This window comes from Sceloporus occidentalis, unplaced genomic scaffold (genome assembly GCF_023333645.1).
Source record: "Sceloporus occidentalis isolate IW3139 unplaced genomic scaffold, rSceOcc1.0.p SCAF_10, whole genome shotgun sequence".
Classification (NCBI taxonomy): domain Eukaryota; kingdom Metazoa; phylum Chordata; class Lepidosauria; order Squamata; family Phrynosomatidae; genus Sceloporus; species Sceloporus occidentalis.
The window spans coordinates 10,681,298-10,708,091 of NW_028316990.1; the positions used below are offsets into that span (position 1 = coordinate 10,681,298).

Genomic DNA, 26,794 nt, shown 5'->3' on the forward strand with positions numbered 1-26,794 from the left:
CTGTAGCCCTCAGGGGTCTTTCCTTGCAATCTCATGGCTAATGTCTCTGGCTGGGACTGGCTCAGCAGATTCAAGGAGGATTTTTTCCTCTTGGGCCAGAGTTGCGGGGAATGGCTCAGACGCACCCCTGGGGTGGTTTCCCATTGTCCAAGTGGGGACCGCTCTACCCTTATCCCAAATTCCTCCTCCTCTTCCTTGGCGGGAAAGGTCACGTCTGCCTTTCCCAGTTTAGTTGGGCTTTCAGGCTCCTGTAAAATTTGGCACTGTCCAGATGAATAGCAGGTGCTGTAGGCTATATTTCGGGAGAAAGGGCTGGCAACACAACCTCTGAGTGTTCCTTGCCACAGTAAACCCTGTGAAATTCATAAGGTTGCCATAAGTCGACAGATGGCTTGAAGGCACATATGCACGCACAGAGGCCCAAATACCCTCAAGGCACCAGATCAACTCTGATCTTGGAAGCAAGTAGGGTCAGCCCTGGCTAGTACTTAGATAGGAGACTGCCACTGTCTCACAAATACTGTAGCAATAATAATAATAATAATAATAATAATAATAATAATAATAATATATTCTGCTTCTCCCTATGAATATTTATTTATATCCCGCCTCTCCCTACAGATCGAGGTGGGTTACAATAGAAGATAAATATATATATAATACAACCATTGACAACATTACCCGGGCCCCCCAACCCTTCACCCTCAACATAACAATCAAAACAAATTAAACAATTAAAATAGTCAAAGACAACTTAAAACTGCAGATAGGAGCAAGACAACTTGGGGCAGCCAGGGTAGTCAATTTAATTTAATGCAAGGTCAGTCTGGGAAGGCCTGCCGGAAGAGATCTGCCTTGACCACCTTTTTAAAGGCATCTAGAGAGGTGATATGACGGATCTCCTCTGGCATATTTTAGAGGAAAGCACTGGCAAAACCACCTCTTGAGTCTTCCTTGCCTACGAAAACCCTGTGAAATTCATGGGGTCGCCATCGGTCGACAGGCAACTTGAAGGCACAGACACAGCCAGAGATGTGCATCCCTCATTGCTGGATCCAGAGCATTTGGGAATACTAGACAGCCCCAGTCCCAGTTTGAATCCCTGGGGGACTTAGAAGCTTCCTTCCCTCGCAGTTGAAAATGCTCTTTTATAGTGCTTCAGGGTTTTTGTTCCATTTTGTTTTTTGTTTTAAATTAACTCCTGCTTTGTCCAGCTCTAACTTGTTGTCCTCCACTCTTGCTCTGTGTTGAGTTCTCAGTCAAAGGTCTTTTTAAAAACAAAGTGCACCAGAGAATGTATTCAGTGGGTCCTTCCAGGCCCTGCCTGTACTCTAATCAGGTTGGTGGGGCAAGAAAACCCATGTCAGAAGCTCCCTGCACCGTCCTCCTCTTCAGCAAGGCCTCTCCCATGCGCTCACATAATTTTGTTGTTAACTACCCTCGAGTTGGTCTTGACTTATGGCGACCCTGTGGATGAGACATCTTCAAGACTTTCTGTCCTCCACTGCTCTGCTCAGGTCCTGCAAATCCATTCCCTTGACCTCTTCAATAAAGTCTGTCCGTCCAGCATGTGGCCTTTATTTCTTTCTGCTTCCCTCCGCCTTCCCTAGCTTTATTGTTTTTTCCAGTGAGTTGTGCCTTCTCAGGATGTGGCCAAACTACGACAGCCTCAGTGTTGTCATCTTGGCTTCCAAGGAGATTTCCAGCTTTATCTGTTGTAGGACGCATTTGCTTGTCTTTTTTGGCCATCCATGGGATCCTCGGCACTCTTCTCCAGTACCATGTCTTAAATGAGTTGTTCTTCTTACCTACTTTATTCACTGTCCAGCTCTTGCATCCATTCATTGTGATGAGGAATACAGTGGCTTGTGCAATTCTAATTTTCAGGCTCAGTTGTATCTCTTTGCTCTTTTGGATCCTTTCTAATTCTTTCATAGCTGCCCTTTTGAATTCCTGGCTGTAGTCCCTGTTCCAATCAATATTTGACCCCAGGTATGAGAACTCTTTCACTGTTTCTATTTCTAGGCTGCATTTGTGTAGGCTCTCTGTACTCATTTTTTTCTTCATGGGACAAGCAAGAGCTGTATGTTCCAAGCTATATGTTCCAAGATCCTTTTTAGAGGTTCATGGATGGGGTGAGGGGCCAATTCAGTGAAAATCACATAGTTTAATGAGCCTTTCGGCAATTGCCAAAGACATCCCTTCCCCTTTTTCTTCTGCAGCAAAGCTAAGACTTTGACCATTTTCTTTCAGCAGAATGGAAGGAGAGGAAATGGAGAAAACAGAGGAATGCCTGGGAGGCCCCTGGGAACTGCAAGGACACTTGGCTCCAGCTCCTCTGGACTGCCCTCCTGCCCTCATTCCTGGTGGCCCCTATCCCAGATGCCAACCCTCTCTTTCTCTTTCAGGCCCAAGGAGCAACAGCTCAGCTGGCGGTGGCAAAGACTGAGGCAGCTGCCCTGAGGAGCAAGTACAGACTGGCCCTGAAGGAGGTACTATGGGAGCAAAAGCATTGGAAGGGGTGGCAGGGGGTAGCAGCGGCAATGTAGATGCCATGCGCAGAGTGCAGCTTTGTTTTTGCTGCCCTCGGACAGCTACGCTCCAACTCTTGGGTTCCGTTTCTGTTGCAAGAAAGGTGGGTGGTGAGAGTGTGGCAAGGGGCTTGGTTCCAGGATCCCCGTGGATACCAAAATCTATGGATGCTCAAATCCCATTAAATACACTGGTGTAGGAAAATAGTGTCTCTTATACAAAATGGCAAAACCATTTGTGTATTGAATTTGTGTATGTGTGAATACTTTTGAACTGTGGTCGGTTGAATCCATGGATGCAGAATCGGTGGGTACGGAGAGCCAACTGTATTTTTGAGGGCTCTGGGGGAGAGGCTGTTAACGCCTCCATCTCTCATTGTCTGTTGTCTGATCCCATCCCTCTGCCAGACACTCACTGCAGGAGGAGTCACTCACTTCTCATGTCTGGAAATCAGGGGAATTTTCAAAAATCTGCCATTTTGGAACTTGGAGCGGCCAAATGCAAGAGCTGAGGGTGACCTCTGCTGTCCTCCTTTGGAACTGCAAGACTGAGCAATGGTTCCCCCCCCTCCCCCCACAAAAGAGGAGGCCCTGTGAAGGATGATGTGCTTTCTTCCAGAAAGTAACAGAGAAAGAGGATCCCCTTGCCCTCCCTCCCACCCCATGAGGAGGGATGAGGTGGGGGGGTCTCTCCTTTGGGATTTGGAGAGAGAGCATTGGGAAGGCTTTTGCTCCAGCAGGCAGCTGGAACCCTCACTTGAGTGCCTCCCTGCCTGCCTGGCATCAGCTGTACCCCTTGGCCAATCCAGTGCCCTGCCTTCTGCCTCTCAACTACCACGCACCCCTTGAGGTTTCAGAGTTTTCTTTTTGTCGCTCTCTCTCCTGAGAGTGGCAGCTTCTTGCCTCTTGCTATGGGGTTTAGTGCTGCGTTGGTGAGATGGGGGGAGCAGGGGTGATGGAGTGGTTGCTACTTCTTGAGAGGCAGACCCCCCTGGCCCTCCACTGGCCCTGGGGGACAAGGATGGGCTGAGAGGAGCATGGCTGAGTTTCCCTGGCTGGTGGTCTCGCTTGGTCTTCAGGCTGAGCATCTTGGCTAGGAAGTGGGCCTGGTGTTTAGGGGGCCCTCTGATTTGTATAACTCTGGTGCAAGGACCAAAGGGGCCCTTGGCATCACTCCCACCCCAGAGATCTCTCCCAAGGGCTTCTGGGGCCAGTCCCACGGCTCGGCTCTCCATGCTCTTCTCAGCCACCGTTTCCAGTTCCAGACTCCTAGCTCTCTCACTTACACATTGAACCTGTCTTCCAGCCCCAAGAAAGGACCAGGCTGGGCCCTGTGGCCTCTGCCTACAAATGCACCCCTTTGTCCCAGTCTTGTCTCTTTGGGGGCCTACCCCATCTTCACCTGGTAGCTCTGCTGCGTGAAGTCTTGCTGGCCTTTGTTTGCCTAATTTTCCTTTTGTATCCTAAAATATGTACTCTGAGTTCCACTTGACAGACACCTCTAATCTAATCTCCACGTCTGCTTTCTTAGTTTTGCGGTCAGGATAAAACAAATTGGCGGGCATTAATTGTCTGTGCAGCAGCCTGGAGCCGTGAGCCATGATTTACGAGCTCAGAGCAAGCACTCCGCAACACATTTTTCTTAATTTATTTTTAATGAGTCTCTCAATTAATTTTCTTGGAAACGTCTTAATGATGTTTGAGGTGGGTGTTAATGAGGCTCTGGGCTCATGCTGCAGCGTACATGTTCCCAGGTGCCTCTTGGCAGAGGGGATGGGGACGGTCCTCCTGGCAGAGGAGGGAGCACAGCCAACTCCGGGTTTCAGCATCACAGTTTCCAGAAGCAGCAGGAGGCTGGACTGACCCTCTTCTGGTGGACGAAGGTCCAGGGTGGCTTGTGGGCCAAAGCCAGTTCTGTGGCCGGAAGTGATCCATCCCTCTTTTGGTTGATAGCCAAGCTTTGAAACGCTGCCTGTCCTGGAGAGATTTTCTTGAAGACTTGGAAGGAGTTGCCATCCAGCCTTCTGTTGGAGGGAACATTTTGTGTAGGGCTCCTTAGCAGCTGTCCACCAGCCCCAAACATCCCCTTTTCCTTCCAGGAGATGCTATTCATCCAGGGCCTGAAAACCACCTGGACCTCTCTCCCAAGGTGGACATGTGGTCCAGGAAGCCACTGGGTAACTAGGCCACTGTGCTGAATGTGCCTACCCACATTTTTGGGCCAAAGAGGGGAGCCCTTCTCTCTCCCCACATAATTATTCTGGGTAGAGGAAAAGAAGACGGCCTTAGCTATCTGAATACTCTTGATTCTCAGCTGAATTTGCAGCAGGTGAGGAACACCCCCCTGCCAGCATCTTGTTCTGAGCTGTCCAAGGTGGGGAGGGGTTTTGGAGGAGGCCGCCCAAGTGACCGCTGTTCCCCACCACCACTGTGGGGGCTCTGGGACTGGAAGGAAGGCCAAAAGCTTCTGCTTCCCTCCAGGCTGCAGAGAGGAACCGAGCCCTGCACAACCTCCAAGAAAGCCACGGCCTCCTGCAACAGCGCATGGCCAAGAGGGAGGCGCTCTTTCATCCACTGGAGAGCCAAGTCCTGGAGCAACTGGCGAGCCTTCAGAGTGCACAAGAGGAGGTATAGGGAGCCAGGCACCCTTTTCCTTCTCCCGCCCCCGAGCCTAGGAGCAGAGTGTGCTGGGTGGCAGGTGGGCAGTAGACCTTCACCCAGGACCCAGAAAACCCTAAAGGCTTTTAAAGAGACCTGGCTAAGGTGTATGTTGGGGGGGGGGGGGGGCGGTGACGGCATGATTGCCCCAGGGGAGGGGTCTCCACAGTAGCAAAGCCCTTTCCCTCTTTCAAAGGGCACCCTGTCAGCCTCACGGGCCAAACAGGAAGCAGCAGAGTCCCAGGTCTGTGCCCAGGAAGAAGAGATCGAAGCATTGCGGAGGAAAGGCCACTTAATTGGCCAGCAGTTGGAGGAGCGGCAGGGGGAGGTATGGGCACAGCAGCCGCCACCACTCCAGTGGGTGTGAAAGGGGCCCTTGGGAGACCCCAGCTGCCCTTTCTATCCTCAGGGGGAGAGAGGGGCAGCCAGACTGGGACTCTCCCACTGTCCTGGGGCTCCTGGGGTGATGCTGGCACCCCTGTCGGTCCATCTGGCGGTGGCTGGGGAGACCCTGCTGCCTTGAGCTGAGGGAACTGTCTCTCCCATCTGCTTCTCCAGGTGGATCAGGAACTGCTGAGCACAGAGCAGCACAAGTACCAGGTCCTCAGGGAGGAGCTGCAGAAGAGAGACCAGGAGTTGAGCGCCCTGCAGGAGGCCCTGCAACCAACAGAGGTGAGGCTTGGGGAAGATGGCATCCATCCACTCCTGGCTTCCCTGGTTCCCCAGGGGTCTCTGCCCCAGCCCTCCCTTTCCTCTAAGCCCAGAAGGTAGAGGAGGAGCTGCCCATTGCCAGCACCGCCTTTACCCTTCCCCAGACCTGACTGGGGAAGAGCCAGAGGGACTCCTGACCGGCTGCCCAGCTAGCCCACCTAACCTCTTCTGATGGGGCTTTCCCTGTACTTGGGAGCAGCGGCAGCAAAGCGAGCAGCAGCCCAAGAAGAGATGGAAGGCAGACATCCAGGCCACCCAAGACCAGCTCTCCCAGTGCCAGGAGCAGCTGTCGGCAGAACAGGCCAAGCACCAGCGGCTGGCACAGGATGGGACTTCACTGAGGGAGCAACACAAAGCCTTCCAGGAGAGGGTAGGTGGGCAGTAGTGGTTCCCCTTTGCCCAGCTCTTCCCTTTGCCCAGTGCCAGCTGCCTGCGTGGGGGGAGTTCCTTCCTCCCCCTCCTGAGAGAGAGAATGCAGTGGCTGGGGGGTTCTGGTTCTAGGCATTATCTCCAGAACACCCACAGCTGCTCTGACTGCATTTCTCCCGTTGTCTCCCAGCTGGCCTTTCCCACAACCAGGTAAATCTCCAGGGGAGCCTAAACACACTTGAGGAGGAGTGGGTGCGAGGAAAGAATTAGGTGACCTTTGGAGGCAGAGGGCCTCTTTGGCATGGTCCTAACAGACAACCCACAAAGGGTGACCTGAGCTATCCCATTTCCACCTGTGTCCACATGTGGGGAGCTTCTCCCAGTGGCTGAATGGCTGCAAGTGCTTCTGTCTCCTAGCCTGGCAGGGGGATGGAGCCCAGACAGTGGAACATTCATGCCACCCTATCTCCCCCCCATGCACCTCTGGGAGCATGCAGGACTTTCACGGGCCCCAGAAGGGTCTTTGTGGAGCAGAGGGACCCTTCTGCATGTCCTTGGTTTTGGTTGGGCTGCTCCCTCCTTTCCTTTCCATGGGTCACTAGAGATGAAAGCTGTATGCAGAGGCACCCCTGGGCTCCCAACACTTTTTGTGGCTCTGGATGAACAAGTGAGCAGCTCATGATCTATCTCAATCAGAGCCAGACTGAGGCCCAACAGGAGCCCAGGAGGTGCAGAGGAGAGCCCTGCATGAGCAGCAGGAGGCACCTGAATGCACGGACTGCCCTGTGGCCTAGCAAGATGCTCTTTTCTTTTGTGCCGATGCTAGCTTGCTGGGAAGGAGACTGAAGTGAGTGACCTCCAAACAAGACTCCTTCATCTGCAGGACAAGCTGTGGGGCCCACGAGAGTCTCAGCGTGAGCAGGGGCAGAGGATGGTGGAGCAGACGCGTGTTGTCCATCAGCTCCAACACGAGAAGGAAGCCTCTCTTGGGCAGGTCAGTCCTTCCTTCCTTCCTTCCTTCCTTCCTTCCTCCCTGAGGCTCCAGATTCCCCTCCATTTCCCAGATGGGGGCTTCCGCCAGCACTCTAGTACATGCCACTGTTTCCCAAGTGTGGCTCCAGTGGGAACTCTGAGAGACCCTCAAATGCCTGTCTGCATTTGGGAGGGCTGCAGGCAAAATGGTCAGTTGTACCAGTCTCTGGATGAGACCCCTTGGCCAAGAGGTCTCTTCCTTTGCAAGAAAGGGGAGGGAGGCTGGCGTCTGTGGCACCCCCTACCCTTGCTCCCTGCCCTCATGCCCAGGGTTGGCTGGTATTATATGCAGAGCCCGAGCACAGCGGCCCTCCGAGAACAGCTGCGGGAGAGGCGGGGCTCCTTCCCGGTGGCCCACCAGGCTGACATGGAGGAGCTGCAAGTGAAGCTGCAGCACCTCCAGCAAGAGCTGGACATCTGCAAGGGCCGCAATCAGGAGAACCTCAGCAAGCTGCAGGCCCGTGAGTGCACCCTGGAGAAGCAGAGCCTGGACCTGGACCACCTCCTCCACCAGTGCCAGATCCTCAAGGACCAGGTGCGTGGGTTGGACTCCCTTCCTTCCCCTCTCCCTCCAACCAAGCTGAGCACCCCTTTCCGCCTCATCCTCTTCATCCTACACTGGACTTTCTGCAGCTTTTCTACTACGAGGAGGTCACCGAGAAGCAGGAGCTGGCACTCTCCCATCAGCAAGAGCGTGAGCGGCACCTGCAGGACCGGCTGGCCCAGGCCGAGAGCAGCGCTGGCCTTCTGGAAGAGAGCCTGGACATCTACAAGCAGAAGTACCAGGCCTCACTGACCAGAGCCGGGGAGCTGGAGAGTCGCCTGCAGCGCCTGGAGGAGGAACTGGCCAGCCAGGTGGGGGCTCCCTGGACAGGTCGGTGGCCGGAGGTGTTGGCACCTCTTGAGACCTGCTTCCTGTGCGCTGTCCCCTTCCCATGCCACCTCAGAGCTGTCCTTTTCCTGCCATGTTGCAGGCCAAGGCAAGGGAGGAGGCCATCCTGAAGCTTCAGGCAGAGAAGCTGGTCTGGCAGGAGGAGCTGGAGGGCAAATGTCACCAAGCCAGCGACGCTGAGGAGGCCATGGAGCGTTTGGTGCAAGAGCTGCATAATTCCCAGCGGGAGTTGAGCCAGGGCCGGCTGCAGGCTTGCCAGTTTGAAGAGACCATCCAGGGACTGCAGGAAGCATTGTCAGACAGCCGTGCCAAGGTTGGTGCCAGCCCTGAGGAGCTGGGTGGGCAGGCCGCCCTCATTGTCCTCCTCACTGACTGGCATTTGCTCTCCAGGTCCTAGACCAGGAAGAGGTGCTGGCAACTCTGCGCAGGGACTTTGCTTCCTACAAGTCAACTCACAGCTACTCCAACAGCAGCTATGAAAGCCAGGTGCTCCATACAAAGACATTTGAGCAGGTAAGTGGGGCAGCGGAGTGGCCGGTTAGAGGTCAACTAGCCACTCTGCATTGCTCAGGGGTCAGGAGTGGAGGCAGTGAGGTATGGGAGATGCTGCTGGTGCCCAGCTGAGTGGGGGATGCCCTCTGGTTTGCCCAGAAGCTGCAAGAAGCCGAAAAGGAGATTACAGAGCATCAGCAGAAGGCCGAGGAGTACCAGAATTTGCTGCAGGACCTGAAAATGGAGCTGGTGCGAGTAGTGGAGCAGAAGAGCAGCGCCTTGAAAGGTACAGGTGGCACAAGGGAGCAGACTCCCCTTGGAATGGGTGCAGCAGCGGGCTTCTTGTCTGGACGCCAGGCCAGCTGTGAGTGGAGTGCTCCTTCCAGGCCTGGCGCGCCTGGAGCTGACGGTGCAGAGCCTGCGGCAGGAGGCGGCTGCCGAGAGGGAGCGGCAGGAGGCGGAGGCAGCCACACGGCAACAGCAGGCCCAACAGCTGGAGTTGGCACTTGGGCGGAGCCGCCAGTCCTGTGCCCAGCAAGAGCAAGTAGGTGCCCATCCTGTGTGGGGCAGGAAGGGGTCTTGTTCCAGGCTGACTAGATGGCCAGCTCCAAACTCCTTTCTTCCTTTCTCAGGCCATTCAGAAGCGGGATGAGCTCTTGCGCAAGTCCCAGGCCGAACTGGTGCGTGCCCGCAGTGCCCTCCAGGAGAAAAGCCAGGAGCTGGAGCAGCAGCGGGGCCGAGCCCACCGCCTGGAGATTGGCCTGCGGGAGGCCCAGGAGGCGCTGGAGGACAACCGAGCAGAGGATGCTGCGCTGCGCACAGAGACCCAAGCACTGCGGCAGAGCCTGCGCGAGACCCAGGAGCGGCACCATCAAGCTGGTGAGGGGGCATGGGATTGTGGTTGACAACAGGAGAGCTCTGCAGGAGCTTCTCTCTGAACCCAGAAGATGAAGTCAGTTCTGTCGCCGGGGGATCTCTAGTGACCATGTGAGGAGACAGCAGGATGTCCATCAGCTGCCTCGAATCTTGCCCGTTTCTTTTTGCCCAGCTGTACTTTGGCAGGTCCTGGGCTTATGGAGGGAGAGCCTCTGTTCTTCATTCTGTCTTTGCTTCTGCTTGTCATCCCACACAAATACACAGACACACTGAGTGCATGGGCTCAGGCAGGTGGGTTGCCCAGAAAGGAAGGGGTAGGGCAGGGTAGAGGCCCTTCCTTCCCTGCTCAGGCCTGTTCCCCCACAAAGCCCTGGAACTGGCCTGGCTCACCCTGTCCCCCCTCCCCAGCCCAGGAACTGGCCCGGCAGGAAGAGCAGCTACTGCTGGCCCAAAACAGCCTCCGGGCCGCCCAGGAGCAGATGGAGGAGCGTGTGGCAGAGGTGGTGCACCATGCCCAGGCTGCCCACCAGTTAGAGGCTGAGGTCCAGGTCCTGAGCAAACGAGCATCCAGAGCTGAAGAGGAGCTGGAGCAGAAAAGGTAGCTGGGGTATCCCTTTAGATCAGGTGCCCAGTGGGGCCAGGGTGGGCAGGTGCCCTGTGCAGAGGACATGGCCACCCTCTCCTTGCCTCCACCAGGGAACTCTTGGAGCATCTGACGGAAGAGCTGAGCCAGGTGCGGCAGCAGCACCAGGCAGCTGCCCAGGAGGCCCAGCAGCAGCGCCAGGAGGTGACACGCCTGGAGCAGAAACTAGAAAGCAGCCGCGAGGGGCTGAGGGACCTGCGGCAGCAGGTAGGAGGCCTGCACCCAGGGGGGACAGGGATGGCGTGTTGGCAGAGATGGCTTCGTTGGCGCAAGACAGAAGGGCGCCTCTGCTTGCAGGTCCAGGGCCATGAATCTGCCCTGGAGGAGCTGCGTGCTGAGCTGAGCCAGCAGAGGCAGCAGGAGGAAGAGCTGCAGAGGCAGCGACATGAGGCCCAGGTGCGAGAGAGCCAGCTGGCCCAGTGCCACAAGGACCTGCAGCGGAGGCTCCAGAACAGCCAGTGCCAGGTGGGCCCCTTGGGCCGGGAGCCAGGGAAAGCAGGCACCATTCCCACTGCTGGGCCATGGGACCCTTAGAGCTGGGGCAAGGTTATTGATTTCCCCTTCCTGGCTGCAGCTGCAGGAGGAGGAGTGGAAGAACCAAGGGCTGCAGTCATGTGTGGCTGAGCGGGAAGCTGAGAGCCGGGCCTTGCGAGAGCAGCTGAAGCAGCAGGATCTGGAACTGGAAGCAGCCCGCAGCAGCCTGGAAAGTGTGCAGTTGCAGCTGCAGCAGCAGACAACAGAGGTGAGGCGGGCTGACAGCAGAGTCCCCCTGCCTCTTCCTCTGCCCCTGTGCAGCCCCCAGACCGAATGTGTGAACGTGACCTCCCTCCTTCAGGCATTGCATTGGGAATCTGCCTTATCCCAGCTGCGCACAGAGTTTCACACAGTCCAAGAACGGGAGCGGCAGAACTGCCAGGCCAGCCAGAGGGAGGTGGTGGAGAAGGTAAGGTGGCAGGGCAAGGCTGCTGGCCCCAGTCCAAGGGGACCAACCAGAGGCCCCCCCCCATATGCAAAAACACACTCCCCCTCCCTTTTGGGCAGCTGGAACAGAAAGCCCGGGAGGCGTCCTGCATGGAGGCTGAGCTGCAGCTAGCCCAACACAAAGTGGTCCACCTGGAGGAACAGGTTGCCCGCACCCAGGAGCATCTGCAGGAACAGATGGCCGCTCAGAGGGTGCAGGAGCAAGAGGTGAGTCTCCCGAGAGGGGCTTTGGAGGAGACCCCCACCCCAGCCCCCCGATCCCTACTCCCACGGTGGCTCATGTGGCTCCTCTCCTGGCAGGCCTGCTGTGCAGAGGAGAGGCTGAGGGAGCTGGGCAGCCAGGCACAGTACTGGCAGAAGGAGAGCCAGGCCACCCAGTTGGCCCTGGAGGAGAAGGACGAGGAGCTGGTGGTGACCAAGGTGGAGCTGGCTGCTATGGAGGAGAGATGCCGCAGCATGGCCGAGGAGGTGTGTGGGGGGCCACCTCCTTCTGGGAATGGGTCTGAGGGGAGCTGCCAGACCCTGGCCTCTGGGTGCCCATTGACTGCATTTTCCTCTGCCTTCTCCTGGTATCTTCTTTGGCAGAGAGAAGAGCTGCAGAACGAGGCCAACCTTCTCCGGCAGAAATTTGTTGTCTCCAACCGGGAGGTAGGCATTTTCCCAGAAGCAGTGGCACCCAGCTCTGTCTGGTGGGCATCTTGCACTTCTACATCCAGCGGCATTTTACAGTCCTTGGCTGGAGCAACTGCACTTGCAGACTTCTCCACCAGTCTGGGGAATGCCGCTTAGCCCACCCCACCCCTAACCCTCTGCATTTTCATTGCTTGCCTTCCTCCGTTTGTCTCTCTGTTCTTTCTCTTTCCCCCTCCCTGCCACCCTGATAACTGTCTTCTACCTTTCCTCAGCTGTTGCCTGCCACGAAATCCCCCAGGGCTGGGAATGGACTCTGTGGCTGCTCTGAGTCCAGGGAGGGCCCACTTTTTCCCTCTCCTTCTGCCCCACAGCCTTTGACAGCCAGGGACAAAACCCCTCTGGCTTTCCCCTTGTACTGCCTTGGCTTCTCTGTACTGTTCTCTCCTTCAGAGTCCTTGCAGGGAATCACAGATTTAGCAAGAAGAGCCCAGCGGGCCAAAGGGCCCTTCCAGGCTGGAGGGGGCATATGGAGATAAGCCCTTTCCCCTGCAGAGCAAGCCCAGGGGCTCCTGGTCCATGTTCCCAGAAGGAAGTGCCCCCATCTTCTCCCTTTTCAAACCTCAGAAGGCACCCTGCTAGTCTGAGCTTGCAGAGGGCAAAAGGCCCTTGGTTCCTTTTTCTTCCATGTCTCCTTGGCCTCCTCTTGGCCTCTTCTTTTGAGGTTCAGGCTCAGCAGTGCTCCATCAGCTGAGACTGATGACCATTTATTGCTTTCATTCCTTTTGAGTCCTGCCCTTCTCCCAGTATGGACCCATTCAAGGAAGGGTTCGAGGAAGTTTTGGGACAGCTTTGAACAGGAGAGCTGTTGTGTTAGCAGCCATCTCTTGTGACCCCAAGGGAGCCCCTTCTCTGCTCTGAGCTCAAAGAAGGGCACTGCCATTTCCTACCTCTGGACTTCCTTCAGGTAGAATCCCTGCAGACCTCCCTGGAAGCAGCCCGCTCTGACAACTGCCGGCTGCAACACGAGAGCGAACTAGTGATGGCCAACGTCAGCCAGTGGGTGAAGGAGCAGAAGTGAGTAGTTCTGCCAGCCACAGTGGTCTGCCTCTGGCCAGACTGCTATCAGGCAAGTGGGCAGGAGAGGTGACGGCAGCCAAGAGTGGCCCCTGGGCAGGCAAGCTCTGTCACCATCTCACCCGAAGCTCTTGTTGCAGGCAGGTGAACGAGAAGCTAGGCCAGAAGATCCGAGACCAGATCAAGCAAACAGCTCAACTGACAGGCGAAAGGGAGTGAGTTGGGGCCATGGGGTGCTGCATCTTTTGGGGGACTCTTTGGGGCCTCTGCCTTCCAGAAGGGTGGAGGGCTTGAATCCCACTTTTCACGCTGAGGGAATGAGGTGAATTTCTCCTGCCCACTTCTGCCAGTAGCTAACACTTCCACCTTTTTAGTACAGGGCATTATGGATTTTGTAACCGGCACATTTTATACACACATGGTCTGCATGGATCCCTCCACTAATCAAATAAATGCGTTGACATGTTAAAGAGTACGGCCAAGATATGCCTTTCAAATGTAGTGTGCCACCTCCTTGCCGTAGCCACAAAGTGCCATGACCAGTGCACTATCATGTCACTTCTGCCCCCCTTTTTTCCCCAGCCACCTCCAAGGACTGACCGAGAGACTGGAGCAAGAAAACAAGCGACTGAAGAATGAGGTGGATGAGCGGCGCATTGAGTGTGAACGCCTCAAGGTAGCTGGTAGCTGAGGCAGCTGGGAAAGGGACCCGCTTTGTCCTGGGCCACTGGACCAGCCCTCCCCATGGGGCCCAGGGCTGCTTCTGCCCCTCAGGGCTGCCCACCCTTTTGCCTGGGTCCAGACCCTCTCCTGCTAAGGTCAGTGGTGGAAAGATGTACATCACCTGCTAAACTGGGATGCATCCATGGCTTTCTTGGGATGGTGGGGGAGTGGTGTTTTAATTTGTATGCTTTATGTAGTCTGTACACAGTTCTGTCCAAGCAGCACTGGATATGCATGAAAGAGGCTTTGGCCAAAGCTGCTCCCTAGAAAGTTTGCGAAGTCCTAAGAAAATGATGGCTGTGTGGGATTTTGTGGGGCGCCTGCCGGTGTAAGTGTGGTGTTTGTGCCAAGGACAACTCAGTGTCCTCACGCAGCTGCTCTCCCTCCTGCAGGCTCTCCGCAGCCATGACTTGGACCTGTGCGCTGCCTTGCGACAGCCCACGCTCCCAGTGGACAGGTGAGTGGCCTTCCCTCCCTGCACCCGTTTTGCCTGCAAAAAGGCGGGAGCTGCCAACTTGCCCCTCTTTGCCTCTCTGGTTCCATTGCTGCCAGGTCCTGGTGGAGGGCAACGAAGTGCTTCTTCATGCTGGGCTCAGGAGGAGGAGGAGACTTTGTTGATGTGGCAGAGAGGCAGCTGTACAGCTTTTGCCCTTCAACCACAGCCCAGAAAGGCTCAATCTGGTCAAGCACAATCCAAGCAACAAGTTGCTTGTTCTCTCATCTGACACGCCTGTCTAGCCTTGCTAGGGATGGCTTGCTTTCCCTTTCTTATGGAGAGAACACCAGCAGCACTTGTGCACTGTATCCAACATGTATAGACTGCCATCCAATGGAGTTTTGTTTTATTTCCAATGCCTCCCCACCCCACCCAGAAAGGTTTGCCACAGCTTGAGCATGGCTGGGTGGTCATTTCCCTTCCTTCTTTCTTGCTTGCAGCTCTCCCCATTTGATGCAGAGAAGCAAAGTGCTTGCGACAAAGTGGGACTTCAGCTAGCGCCTGCAGGGCCTCTGGACCCCGCTCTCCACCCTTGCCTTAGCACTCAGCCACCTGGAGCAAAGGGCCACATTGGCACCTGGTGTGCCTGGCTCCAGAGGGCATGTGGACAAGTACCTGCAGACCCACGGAAATCATGTGACTTTGTTGAAGAAGAGGAGGGAAAAACATACTTGTGCAAAATACTAAGCCAATAAATGGGGGTGTGCTCCCCCAAGAAGGACTGCAGCTGTGTTGCGTGTCTGGGGGGACGTGCTGAGGAAACAGAACGGGTCTCCAGGTGGAAGCCGGCAGAAGCAACCTCTTGGACGTCAGAGCTAAACCCCTCCACTGCAAGAGGGCAAATGGAAACACTGCACACAGTCTGGCCAGCAAGCAGCAACATTTATAGAAACAATAAAATTATTTCTCAGTGTCTGTCAAGGATGGGCCCTGCCCAGGCCAGGGCAGCAGGAGGGGGCCTATGTACACAGTGTGGGCTGCTACAGACCAAAGCGAGCCGGCGTGTGGCGTGGGGTGGCAGGCTGCCCTTGTTCCTTCCGCCCCGGCGTGTAGATCTTGGTGGACCTGAAGGGAAGGAAGGAGGGAGGGAAAAAGACTGATGACGACGCCTGTTTAGCTGAGTCCCAGCACCTGCCACCCCCATGGCTTGCGAGAGGCGTACCTGACGCTGCCCACAGGGTTGCGTCGCTCTTGCTCTTCCCTGCGGGCACGGAGCTGCTCCTCTGCCAGTGCCATCTCCTCCTCCATGGCAGATGCTTCCTCCTTGGCCCGCCTGCGACTCTCCTGGGGCAGAGATGGCAGTTGTGAGCAGCCCTCCTCCGCCCATGGCCCTTTCCCACTACCACTCTGGTGCCACTGGAAAAATACCACGTAGGACACGTGGCAATGGCTGTGGCACAACCGGCCTGTGCCAGGTGTTCCTGAGGGATCCTTCCAACTCCAACCTGCTCTGCAGAAGAGCCAACTGGCAACCTTGCCGGCACTAAGCCAACCCAGGGTCCAAATACAATTCTGGCCATGAATCTCACTTGGCTAAGAGAGGGCATGCCCCCCATGAAAGGTGCAGGAAAAAAGCAAAGTTCACAGCACAACCTTCTGGCTTCTCAGCAACTGCCAAGGAAAGGCCCTTCCTGGGAACTCTGCAGCTGAACCTCTGGTGTGTGTCAGGGGAATGCCAACTCAGCTCCTTTACCTGGCGAGACTTGCCGGCGTGTTTGATGCTGTAGAACATGGGCCCCAATTCAGCCAGCCACTCACCATCCACAGCAGTGACACACTGCATATACTCCTGGAAGAGAGGAGGCAGGCGAGTGTTAAGGGGTACCAGGGTAGCTTGTGTCCCGTCCTGGATTCTCAGGAACCAGGGAGGAAGGGAAAAGCAGGTCAGCACAACCTGCCTGCTCCCTCACCACTCACCTTGGTGGTCATTACGAGCTCATGGTAGACAATGTAGTCCGGAGTGTAGCCCATGCCAAAAAGTGAGCTGGTGGGGTGCAGGTGGCAGGGCATCCCCGTGCGAATGTTGACATATTCCCCAATGCCCTGCAGTAGAGAGACACAGAGGAAAGGGCAGTTGAGCATTACTGTCCCACGGCCACATACCTACACTACAGCACTGTCCCTGTCCAGGGCAAAAGTAAATGTGGGAATGTGGCACAAAGAATGCAGCACCCTCAGAAAAGCAGGGAGTGGGTCAGGTGGAGCACAAAATGGCTAGGAGGCTGGCAAACACCAGGAACATACCTCCCTTCCCTGCTTGAAATGCCTGCCTTGTTTAACAGGCAGAATCTCAAACTACAGGGACAGAAAGAGATTCCCTCTCCTCACTAGCCATCCAAAGCAGCTCTCCAAGGAACCCCTGCCAGGCCTCCAGAAGGAAGAAGCATCACTGCCGGCTACAAGGGAAGCAGGGGATGGACTCCCTGGAAGTCTCGCCCTGCAAGCCAGGCAGTAAACCAGCTCCCAAAAGTCAAACTCCATGTGAAGCACAGCAAATGGTCTAGAAAACCCCTGCCCCCAAAGCTAGAAGTGAAAGGGGACTGGCTCCCAGAAATGACAGGAAGGCAGCCCACAGCCGGGCCTTATGTGGGCAGGGCAGCCCCAATGGTACAAACCAACAGAAGCCACCTGTGTGGCAGCCCACCCAGCCTTTCCCCGCAGCCACCTTTAGTCTGGCAGCCTGGTGGAAGTAAGCAGCGCAGATGCACTTGCGAACGACATCCCAGTCAGTGCCGCAGGAGGCCAGGCTCATGCGCTGCTGCACCATAATGTCCTTCAGCTGTGCTCGTACCTCCCGCACCTGGAAGGCAGAAAGACATATTAGGCTTGGCATCCCGTCCAGCCCAGCCCAGCCCTCCTCGTCCCCAACGCACTTTGCGCATAGCCTTTGCATGGATGAAGTGCTCACTGCACCAGAGGGTGGAGTAGCTGTTGCTCTTCCACTGCAGATACACGTTCAGGTAGGTCAGATGGTCACTCTCTGGGACAGCAAACTTCTCCCGCACCTGGTCGCTCTCTTCCTCCCGGCCCTGTGGGGAGGCAGCCAAAGCGGCGCATGAGGAGGCAAAGAGGCTGGGCACCAAAGAGCCTGGATGGCCTCTTCCCACTTACAGCTGAGACGCACCTTCGGCCGGTAGAAAATGGCTGGCACAGAGAGCATGGAAACAATGAGCAGGATCTCGGAACTGCAGCCCATGTCGCAGGAAACGATCAGCATCTTGGAGAGAGCCGGGTCCAGGGGAAACTCCACCATCAGGCGACCTGTGGAGGTCAGCCCGCCTACAGGGAAAGTAAGATGGGCAACACCCATCAGGGACACGCTCCTCGGGCCTTTCCCTTGCAGCCAGGTCGCCTCGTGCTCCCTTTGTACCTGTGTTGTCCAAGGCCCCTAGGATCCACAACTGGTACATGGAGTTGAGCATATTGTCCTCTGGAGGCGGGTCCATGAAGTGGAACTGGAGCAGGTCCTGGACTCCCAGAGACTTCAGCAGCAGCACCACATTGGCCAGGTTGGTGCGCTGAATCTCCGGGACAGTGGTGGTCAGCAGCTCATTCTTGTAGGCGCTCTGGGTGTAGAGCCTGCCCAAGAGAAGGAGCAGGGGCTCAGTCGAGGGATCCACCAGGAAGGCCAAAGGGCTGCCGCAGCACCTCACCCTTCTCCTGCCCTACCCAAGGCTTCATTGGGGGACACACACAAAGAGAAGGGACCGGCCTACCTGAAACACTGACCTGGTCCCGTCCTTCCAGCCCTGCCTGAGCGCTGGTTGGCGTTGGCCTGGCTAATGGGGTAGATCTGCAGGGCATCCATGCCAATCCGTGGGTTGAAGACCTGGAGAGGAAGAGGAGGGGAGCCAGCACCTCATCAGCCTCCCTGCCGGACCCCCCCATTCCCTCCGCAAGGCTTATCCACCTGGCTCCCCACACTAACCTTCAGCTTGCAGTAGCCAGAGTCGATCACAAACATGATCCCATCTACTGTCAGGGAAGTCTCTGCAATATTGGTGGCCACGATGCACTTCCGGACTCCGTCTGGTGCCTGCACAAAATGGAGGCAACAGTCAAGGACCTGGGGTCTCCCACCCCAAAACACCTTCCCACCTGAGGCAATCCCTCATCAGAATAGCACAGCCTTTGCAGAAGGCAAACGCGTGATAATATTAGAGAGGTTCTAAATGCAATCAAATTTTATGAGGAATTAGGCTTTTTATAGATTTAGGGAAGGCGTTTGATACAGTCAATTGGACAACACTTTTTGAAATTATGGAAAGAATGGAAATAGGTCCCAATTGAAATCTGATAACAATTATAATTTAAATTACAATTTAAATTATTGAAATTAAATCATTTAAATTAATTAATTTAATTATATTAAAGTAATATATTCATTAATTAATATATTAAGTAAGTAAGTAATATATTAGGTATGAAAATACAAAAGCAGGTACAATATTTAGGTATAATAATTTCAAAAAAATTCAAAAAAGTAATATATTAATTAAAGCAAGTAATATATCAATTAATAAAATTGAATTAACTTAAATAATTTAATTAATATAGTACTTACTTTAATTAATAAAATTAAATTAAATACTTTAAATAATTAAATTTAAGTAATTTAAATTGTAATTATTATCAAATTTCATTCGGTCTTTTTGAAATTATTATACCTAAATATTTTACCTGATTTTGTATTTTCATACCTAATATATTACTTAATACCTAATATACTTAATACCTAATATATTACTTAATTAATATATTAATATTAATTAATTACTTGAATGAATATAAATTGATTAATTTAAATAATTTAAATTTTAATTTAAATTGTTATTTGTCTTCTTCCTCAGAGGCACACTGCCAACCGCGAGGCTGTCCCCCCAATCCTTGCAGATTGCTTTCCATGTCTGCCCGCAACCCCCAGGACTGACTCTCAGCGTGCTCAGCTGCACTGGTGCCCAGCCCCGTCTTGCCAAATTCCCATAGGTGACCCAAGTGTGTGGCGGGAGAGGCTTCTCGCCGGCCTGCAGGTGCCACAGGAGGGGCCCTCTCTCATTGCCTGACCTTCTGGAAGATCTTGGCCTGCAGATCCGAAGGCAGCTGGGAATAGATGGGCAGCACAGCCAGGGCGGGGGCATTCTCCAGCTCCTCCAGGTGCTCCACAATCTGCTCTGAGGTGACCTGCAGTGAGGGAGGGGAGGAGAGGTCAACCTGCGCAACTGTGTGGGAGGCCAGGGAGAAGGCCAAGACCCCTCTCCAAACTCACCTCAATGTCCTCCTGGCCTGGCATGAAGATGAGGATGTCTCCAGGGGCGCTGGAGAGGTGCACTTGCAGGGCCTGCTTCACTGCTGCCTCCACGTAATCCTCCTGCGGGGTCTGGGGGGGAGAGACAGCAAGACTAGCACACACGCTCTCAGACGCAGGCTCAGCACCATAGACATACCTGCCCTCCAATGTGCCCCTCACCTTGCTAAAGAGGACATCTACTGGGAAGGTGCGGCCCGGGATGTGAAAAATGGGCACGTTCCCAAAGAAAGCAGCAAATTTCTCTGCATCCATGGTGGCTGAGGTCACAATCAGTTTCAGGTCAGAGCGCCGAGCCACCACCTACAGGGAATAAGTTCATCAGGGGATGCGGTGCCAGCTTCTTCCTGGCCCACCACAAAAGCAAATCCCCAGACACATGGCAGGAGAAGTGGTCCTGGTCTACACAAGTCAACGTGTGTCCAAGCTCTGATCATTGGCTCTGCTCCACCATTTTATAGGCAAACGGGTCCTGGCCTGTCAGACTGGCTTCCAGATGGGCTATGCCTATTGGCTGTTGAGCACCATAACTTTCTTTGGCACTCTGCTCAAGGAAGCTTCACCAACCCCTCACTCCGTCCCTCCCCACCCAATCACCCATGCTGAGGTACAGACCCCCCAGCCATCTCGTAAACATGGCAAAGAAATGGTGGCCCCATAAACCCCTATCCCTGAAGGCCAGCCAAGTCAGAATGTTTACTTCACGCAGGAGGCCAAACAGCACGTCGGTGTTGAGCGAGCGCTCATGAGCCTCGTCCATGATGATGGCACTGTAGTGGTCAAGGTCTGCCTCACGCAAAGACTCCCGCAGCAGGATTCCATCTGTCATGTACTTGATGACCGTGTTCTCAGAGGTGCAGTCCTCAAAGCGGATGGCATACCCCACCTGGCAGGGAGTCAAGGGGACCAGTCAGCTGCATCACTCACAGGGGACACACAGAGCCTGGCAATCCGGCCACCCAGACTGCCCTGTACCCCCCCCGGAGGATGGACAGTGGCCTCTTTCCCCAGGGGCCCCACAGCTGTGCCCACAGCACTCACCTCCTCCCCCAGGCTCACAGCCATCTCCTCACTGACACGCTTGGCCACCGACATGGCTGCCACCCGACGGGGCTGTGTGCAGCCAATCATGCCGTAATCCGTGTACCCGTCCTCATGAAGATACTGCGTCAGCTGTGTCGTTTTGCCACTGCCGGTCTCCCCCACAACAATCACAATGCTGTTGTCTCTGTGAGGACAGGAAAGGGGAGGAGAATGCTCATCCTGCCACAGACACCTCAAAGCCACCCAGCACTACTATTTTTAAGTGGCAGATTAGAACTTTTTTAAAGCTAAATGATAAATTTTTCACTTTCTGCTCCCTTTTACAATCAAAGAATCATAGTACTGTTGGTAGCACTTTTATTGAGCATTTCAATATAGCAAGTGCGCTATAAGACTAGGACTCTGGGAAACCAGGGTTCAGATGCTTACTCAGCCACTGAAACCCACTGGGTGAGCTTCAGCAAATCACACACTCTCAGCCTAAGAGCAAAGCCATGACAAACACTCTCTCAACCAATCTTGCAAAGAATACCCCATGATAGGATCACCTATTTCCACAATTTCCAAACTGAAAACAATTTGAAGAAACACAACAGCAACAACGTTCGCTGGACACACAAGGCTTATCATTTCTATTTCCTGTTTGTCATCTTACAATCTATAAGATGGAGAACGGCATAAGACAGTTTCAAACACACCAACCAGGCCCCCTTCTTCCATCAAGCCCCCTCAGGCAGGCAAGCTGAGGAGAGGCCTAAGGATGGCCAACAAAGCTGGCAGGCAGACTGACCGAATGACCGTCAGCAGGTCCTGTTGCACAGCAAAGATGGGCAGGTACTGCCTCTGCTCCACAATTGACTTCTTCTTGGCAAACTCACTGCTGGCTTCACTCTTCTCTTTCATGTGGTCAGCAAACTTTTGTTCTGTCCTGCATGAAGGAAGATTGGGGGGGTCACCATCATCAGCTCCTCTCCAGGGCCCCTTGTCTCTCTGGCCACCAACCCCACTCCCCTTGTGTCTCCCCCCCCCCAGCTCAAAAGCTGTACCTGTAATCCACACTGCCATCCTCAGCCAGGATCTGCTTGGCCCCCTCTTCCTCTTCCTCCTTTTTGATGCCCATGATGTTGCCCAGTTTGGTGCCTGCCAGCTCCCAGTGCTTGTGCTGGGCCTGGAAAAGGAGCAGCCCCATTTCCACACCATAAACACACTGACTCTGAAGGTCTCCAAAAGGAGAATGGGCTATGTGAGTGTGTGTGTGTCCTGAGGCTCAGCCTCCCCTTCCTGGCTGACCCTGCTGGCCTCCTAACCAGCCCTTCTCCTTCAAGAAAAGCACCCCCACACTCCCCACCCCAACGGATCCCAGCAAACCCCCCTGACCACAGGCTGCCACTTCTGCCCCACTCAGCCCCTGTTGCCCAGACCCAGCCCAGCCCAAGAAGACCTGCCTTCTTGCGTTCCTTCTGCTCCCGGTGCTTCCGCACCAGCTGGCTCCCCTTGCGGGCGATGATTGCCAGGTCCGAAGTGGCATCCTTGACAGGGATCACGGGCTCCGGCTGGAAGTGAAAAAGCGGAGTGTGACTAACCAGGAGAGGGCCCCCCTTCTTCCCTTTCTCATGAAAGCCCCCCTCCCTCCCTACCTGTTTGGTGAAAACAATGCGCCCATCCAGGAAGGGTGGCACCAGGTTGTGGACCAAGAGGTGAACCTTGGCAGCGTTATCCTCCTCAAAGTCCTCATCCACCTCCAGCCGGTGCACCACACCACTGGTCAGCATGCGGTTCGTCTCCCAGCGCTCATTGTCCTGACCAGAAGACAAGCAAGGCCAGATCAGCACCCAACAGCCATGCCTCTCACCCTCCCATGATTCCTGGGCAGTTGGTGGCAGTGTGGCGGCTGCTTCTGTAAGGGTGAGCCTCTCCACTGGGTAAAGGGACTGCCCACTCAAGCTGGCCAAAGAGCTGCTAGGCAATACTGTCAGCTGACAGGGGGCCACACTTTTGCCCCATCTGAGCCTCAGAAGGCCCCCTCCAATGGGCCCAAGTGTGTGCGTCCCCAGCCTTCTTCGCCCACCTCATTGATTTGCCTGCGCTGAGCAGAGATGCGCTTCTGCCTCTGCTTCTGCAGGTGCTGCTCCCGTTTGCGCACGTACTCCTCTGAGGAGGAGGCCAGGGGGTTGTGGAACTCATCGTAACCTTCGTCCATCATGTACCAGTCCCTGTCTGCTTGCTAGAAAGAGAAATAAAAGAAAAAAGCAGGCTCAGCAAAGCACAGCACCCAGCCCAGCAGAGACGCTGGGGATCACTGCACTAGACTCTTATCGTGCTGCTTTCCATTTTTACTTCTCTGGCTGCTTCCTGTGGCATTCTGGGGTTTGTAGTTCAGTGAGGCCTAAGAGCTCTCTGAAAGAATTCTAAGTGCCCCTCTGTAAACTGCAAATCCCAGAATGCAACAGGAGGCAGCCAGACTAGTAAGAATAGCAGTACTATAAAAGTGCAATGATCTCCGGTGCCTGCTGTGCTTCACCGCTTCTAGAGAGACAGCAGTTTAAAAAAGATGGGGCAGAAGGGAGCAGTCACCGGCTCCAGGACACTTCCGTGACCAAGTCTGGAGCAGCAACGGCACCCAAGACATCCTACAGCCTGAGGTGCGCAGTCCTCTCCTCTAACCCCCAGCACCACAGTTCCTTGGCTTGCTGTTTCTCAAGTCAGTCTAGATAGAAGTATGGGAAGAGACACTTGCCAAAATACCAAAAAGAAGATCACAACACGCTACAACTGAAGCCATAAAGAACGACTCATGGTCTTACATACGCCAACAGCCCTCCACTGCATCCACAGATTTTTTATGCACAGACTCAAACATCCATGGCTTAAAAACATTTTTAAAACATACAACTGTTTGGATGCTCTCTTGCTCCAGTTCTCCAGAAATTCCCCAAGATTACTGAGAGTGGTTCTCTGCCAGTTCTTTTAACACCCTCAGATGGGGTTCATCTGGTCCTGGGGACTTGAATCCATTTAGACTGGCCAAGTACTCCTCTGCTATGTCTTTACCTTAGGCTCTAAGAGTAAACTTAACAGCCACCTCTTAATTACAGATAACTTGAATCCACTCATTCATATCCATATTCATTCTTTTAAAAAGTCACTTTCTTCTCAAGTGCTGTCACCAACCGCTGGCCTTAATCTAGTTTGACCCACATTTGCCTCATTCCAAAGGCCTGCCAACCACAAAGCTCAACCAGGTGAGATGCCCAAGCAGGCTGCTTCCATAGAGGCCTCCCCTCCTGCAGCTCAAAGAGCAGGATCTCTTTCAAGTTCGCTGCGTGAGCCCTGCAAGAGCCTTTCTTCACCTCAACTCACCCGCTGGTCCTCCTCCCACTGCTGCCGCTCCTCCTCCGTTTCAAAGGCGATGCCATCTTCCCCATCTTCGCGCTTCCCTAGAGACAGAAGGCAACATCAAGGGGTGTTTTGACCAGGGATCATAAATGCCAGTTCCCTGCAATCAGGCCTCACCTCTGCCTCTAGAGAGCCAAGGGGTGGCACCTGAGTGACGCTGGTTGTCTGCCCATTCGTTGTACTTGTAGGAAGGGGTTGGCAACGGCGTCTCCTCTGGGTAACGGCTCCTCAGGGACCTGCAAGAGGCAATCAGCACAGTGGGACCGTGAGGATGAAGGACCCGACGGCTCAGGGCCCCTTGACAACCACCCTCTGCACCAGGACTGTCCCAGGGAGGCACTCCCAGAAGCCTCATGCAAGCTCTATGTGGAGGGCCTCCATACCGGTCGCGGTCCCGCCTGTCGCTCTCACGGGAAGCAGACCCTCGCTGACTGCGCTCGGAGTCCCGGTAGGAGGGGGCAGGGGAAGGGGACTCCCATTGCGAGCGACGCGAAGAGCTGTAGGCGCTGTCCTCTTCTTCCCAGCCGGAGCGCGAAGGAGTAGCCGCATCTGGAGGCAGGGAGGGAGTTTCAGGAGGCCTGGGAAACAGCCCCCACCCACCCACCCAGCTTCCTGCAAAGATACGCCGGATGCTCTCCACAGCCACAAAGAGACCCAGAGCACCTTCCCCAGGAGAGGCTGCGAAGAGAGAAATGCAGAACGCAGGCCCACCTTTGGGTCGGTGGCGAGGGCTTTCCGGCTCGCTCTTCCGGCTGCTGCTGCCCCTCTCTGAGGAGGAGGAGGAGGAGGAGGACTCCCTCTCAGAGCGGCCGCCCCCTCCGCTGCTGCTGCCGCTGCGCCGACTTCGGTCCCGTTCTTCTGGGGAGACAAGGCCTGGTCAGCCTGGGCCCACGCTGCCCAGGGGAGGGCAGGGCAGGGGCAGGGGCCAGGGTACCTCGGTGGTCGCGCTTGCGGTCGTGGTCCCTCTTGCGCTCCTTCTCCTCCTTGGAGGAAGCGTAGACCCCTTGCTCCCGCCGCTCCCGCTCCCGCTGCCGGCTGCGCTCCCAGAACTCCTCGCTGACTCCGCCGGTGTGTGACGGCGTCTCCACGCGCGCAGAGCGGTAGTGCCTGAGGGGGAGAAGGGGGAGGGAGGTGTCAGGCTGAAGCTCTCCTCCTCGGAGCCCTTGCTGCGGAGCGACGCGCTTTGCCCCAAGGGCACTCACTCGGAGGCCCACCAGCCGGGAGCCTGCCCTCCTCCCAGCTTCCCTCACCGGTCCTTGCGCCCGCTGCGCCCGGAGGCGGCACTGGCGGGGTCTGCGTCCCCTTCCTCTCCGCCGGCGACGTCCGCGTCGTCCCTTGCAGCCGCCTCCTCGGCCCAGTCCTTCGGGGAGGAGGAGGAGGAGGCGATGCGGGGCCTCTTCCGCTCCGCCTCTCCGCCGGCAGCCTCGGCCCGCTCCTCTCGCTCGCGGCGCTTCTGGGCGGCCAGGAGGTCGAGGCCGAGCAGCGAGGTCCTCGGCGCCGGGATCTTGAAGACGTGCTGCTCCTCGGCGGCGCTCCGCTTCCGCACCACCAGCCCTCCCCGCTGCGACTCCGGAGACAGGCCCGAAAGGCGGTGCAGCGACGCGGAGGAGGCCGGCTCCGGCTCCGACTCCGGCTCCGGAGAAGACGCCCCCGGCCACGAAGGAGCCTCCTCGCCCATCGCCGCTCGCTCCCTCCCCGCCTCAAGGCCTGGCCCTCCGCCGCCCGGGCGCCGCCATTGCCCCACCCACAATGCCCCGCGCCGGAAGCGGCCGCTCTAGCCCGGCCATAGACTCCGGCGGCGAGCGCCTAGAGCGGCCGCGCGCTCCCCAGAGGGGGCGGGGCTTCCGGGCCGGAAGGAGAGGGGCGGGGCAAGTCCTTCGCCGCAGCTCCTCCTCCTCAATGACGTGACTTTCACACGGAAACGGGGACTTTTCAGAGCTTTTGGTGTGATTTTGGTGCCTGGCTCTATTTCAGTGCATTTTTGGTGACTTTTGCCCATTTCAGCTCCAGCCCTGACTCTGAGAGCGAGGCTGGCTACAGAGCAACCAACCCTTTGGAGTGTCACACACACACAGTTTTCAGCCAATCAGAGAGAGGACTGGAGAGTGGTCGCCGCCCCCGCCCTCAGGAAGCTCTCTCTCTCTCTCTCTCTCTCTCTCTCAGCCCCCGACTCCCTCTTAAGTCTAGCTTTCTTAGACTTACTTCCTCAGATGCATGGGAATTGTAGTTCATTGTGGCACCAGAGCTCTTTCTCACAAAACTACAATTCCCAGGGTTCCCTAGCACTAAGTCAGGGCAGTTAAAGCGGTCTCAAACTGGATTATTTCTGCAGTATGGATTGGACCTTGAGCATTTTTAATAACTAAGGTCCAAAACACACTGCAGAAATAATCCAGTTTGTGACCGCTTTAACTCTCCTGGCTCAGTGCTAGGGAATCCTGGGAATTGTAGTTTGCTGTGGCACCAGAGCTCTTTTTGATAAAGGCTCAATGTCTCACAAAACTACAATTCCCAGAGTTCCCTAGCACTGAGCCTGGGCACCTAAAGCGGTCTCAAACTGGATTATTTCTGCAGTGTGTCTTGGACCCAACTCAGGCTGCCTATTCACTCCAGACTCCAGAGACAATCCTGTTTCGTACCGTTTCAACTGCCATGGCCCAGTGCTATGAAATCCTGGGAATTGTAGTTTGTTGTCACACCAGAGTTTGCTGAGAGAGAAGGTTAAATGTCTCCGAAAACTAGAATCCCCAGGGTTCCCTAGCACTGAGCCATGGCAATTAAAAGGGTGTCAAACTGGATGTATTTCTGCAGTGCGCTTGCAGCCGAACACGTTTCTATTTGGCAGAAAGCTTCCTGGAGCCCCTTCATGTCAAAATAAACATCTTAAAAGGACTGAAAGATTCTTTGTTTGGTTCAATGGTGATTTTGAGAGTTGAAA

At 55.2% G+C, this 26,794-nt stretch overlaps 2 protein-coding genes across 4 annotated transcripts in view; one reads left to right on the plus strand and one right to left on the minus strand.

The window, feature by feature from the left end:
- The window catches only part of PMFBP1 (polyamine modulated factor 1 binding protein 1), a 61,723-nt gene extending 46,832 nt beyond the window's left edge, over window positions 1–14,891 (plus strand). Inside the window, exons 8-33 of one of the 2 annotated variants that reach the window (XM_089539854.1) lie at window positions 2,409–2,492; window positions 5,013–5,159; window positions 5,386–5,517; window positions 5,748–5,861; window positions 6,100–6,270; window positions 7,096–7,263; window positions 7,594–7,836; window positions 7,935–8,156; window positions 8,276–8,506; window positions 8,584–8,706; window positions 8,845–8,971; window positions 9,072–9,229; window positions 9,318–9,564; window positions 9,970–10,159; window positions 10,258–10,411; window positions 10,502–10,669; window positions 10,779–10,946; window positions 11,040–11,147; window positions 11,246–11,392; window positions 11,486–11,653; window positions 11,771–11,833; window positions 12,783–12,892; window positions 13,033–13,107; window positions 13,475–13,568; window positions 14,008–14,072; window positions 14,552–14,891. In XM_089539854.1, coding sequence (XP_089395980.1) covers window positions 2,409–2,492; window positions 5,013–5,159; window positions 5,386–5,517; window positions 5,748–5,861; window positions 6,100–6,270; window positions 7,096–7,263; window positions 7,594–7,836; window positions 7,935–8,156; window positions 8,276–8,506; window positions 8,584–8,706; window positions 8,845–8,971; window positions 9,072–9,229; window positions 9,318–9,564; window positions 9,970–10,159; window positions 10,258–10,411; window positions 10,502–10,669; window positions 10,779–10,946; window positions 11,040–11,147; window positions 11,246–11,392; window positions 11,486–11,653; window positions 11,771–11,833; window positions 12,783–12,892; window positions 13,033–13,107; window positions 13,475–13,568; window positions 14,008–14,072; window positions 14,552–14,609 — 3,735 coding nt within the window. In that variant the 3' untranslated portion in view covers window positions 14,610–14,891. Of the gene's footprint in view, window positions 1–2,408; window positions 2,493–5,012; window positions 5,160–5,385; window positions 5,518–5,747; window positions 5,862–6,099; window positions 6,271–7,095; window positions 7,264–7,593; window positions 7,837–7,934; window positions 8,157–8,275; window positions 8,507–8,583; window positions 8,707–8,844; window positions 8,972–9,071; window positions 9,230–9,317; window positions 9,565–9,969; window positions 10,160–10,257; window positions 10,670–10,778; window positions 10,947–11,039; window positions 11,148–11,245; window positions 11,393–11,485; window positions 11,654–11,770; window positions 11,834–12,782; window positions 12,893–13,032; window positions 13,108–13,474; window positions 13,569–14,007; window positions 14,073–14,551 lie in introns of both variants that reach the window. The other variant, XM_089539853.1, reaches the window with a different exon arrangement.
- An 83-nt stretch (window positions 14,892–14,974) lies between these two features.
- DHX38 (DEAH-box helicase 38) lies at window positions 14,975–25,585 on the minus strand. 2 transcript variants are annotated; one of them, XM_089539857.1, is made up of 26 exons: window positions 25,107–25,585; window positions 24,791–24,963; window positions 24,568–24,711; window positions 24,240–24,405; window positions 23,974–24,092; window positions 23,821–23,897; window positions 22,529–22,684; window positions 22,098–22,259; window positions 21,906–22,013; window positions 21,507–21,628; window positions 21,251–21,388; window positions 20,458–20,644; window positions 20,117–20,302; window positions 19,579–19,719; window positions 19,378–19,488; window positions 19,176–19,292; window positions 18,040–18,147; window positions 17,828–17,940; window positions 17,482–17,690; window positions 17,236–17,390; window positions 16,985–17,140; window positions 16,777–16,911; window positions 16,029–16,154; window positions 15,805–15,900; window positions 15,274–15,395; window positions 14,975–15,176 (listed from the first exon to the last, which is right to left on the minus strand). In XM_089539857.1, exons 1-26 carry the CDS (start codon window positions 25,532–25,534, stop codon window positions 15,092–15,094), a joined length of 3,840 nt encoding a protein of 1,279 aa, XP_089395983.1. In that variant the 5' UTR covers window positions 25,535–25,585; the 3' UTR covers window positions 14,975–15,091. The 2 variants fall into 2 exon arrangements, with proteins under 2 accessions (XP_089395983.1, XP_089395981.1); XM_089539855.1 differs by having other exon boundaries at window positions 24,568–24,714.
- Between the last annotated feature and the right edge of the window lie 1,209 nt (window positions 25,586–26,794).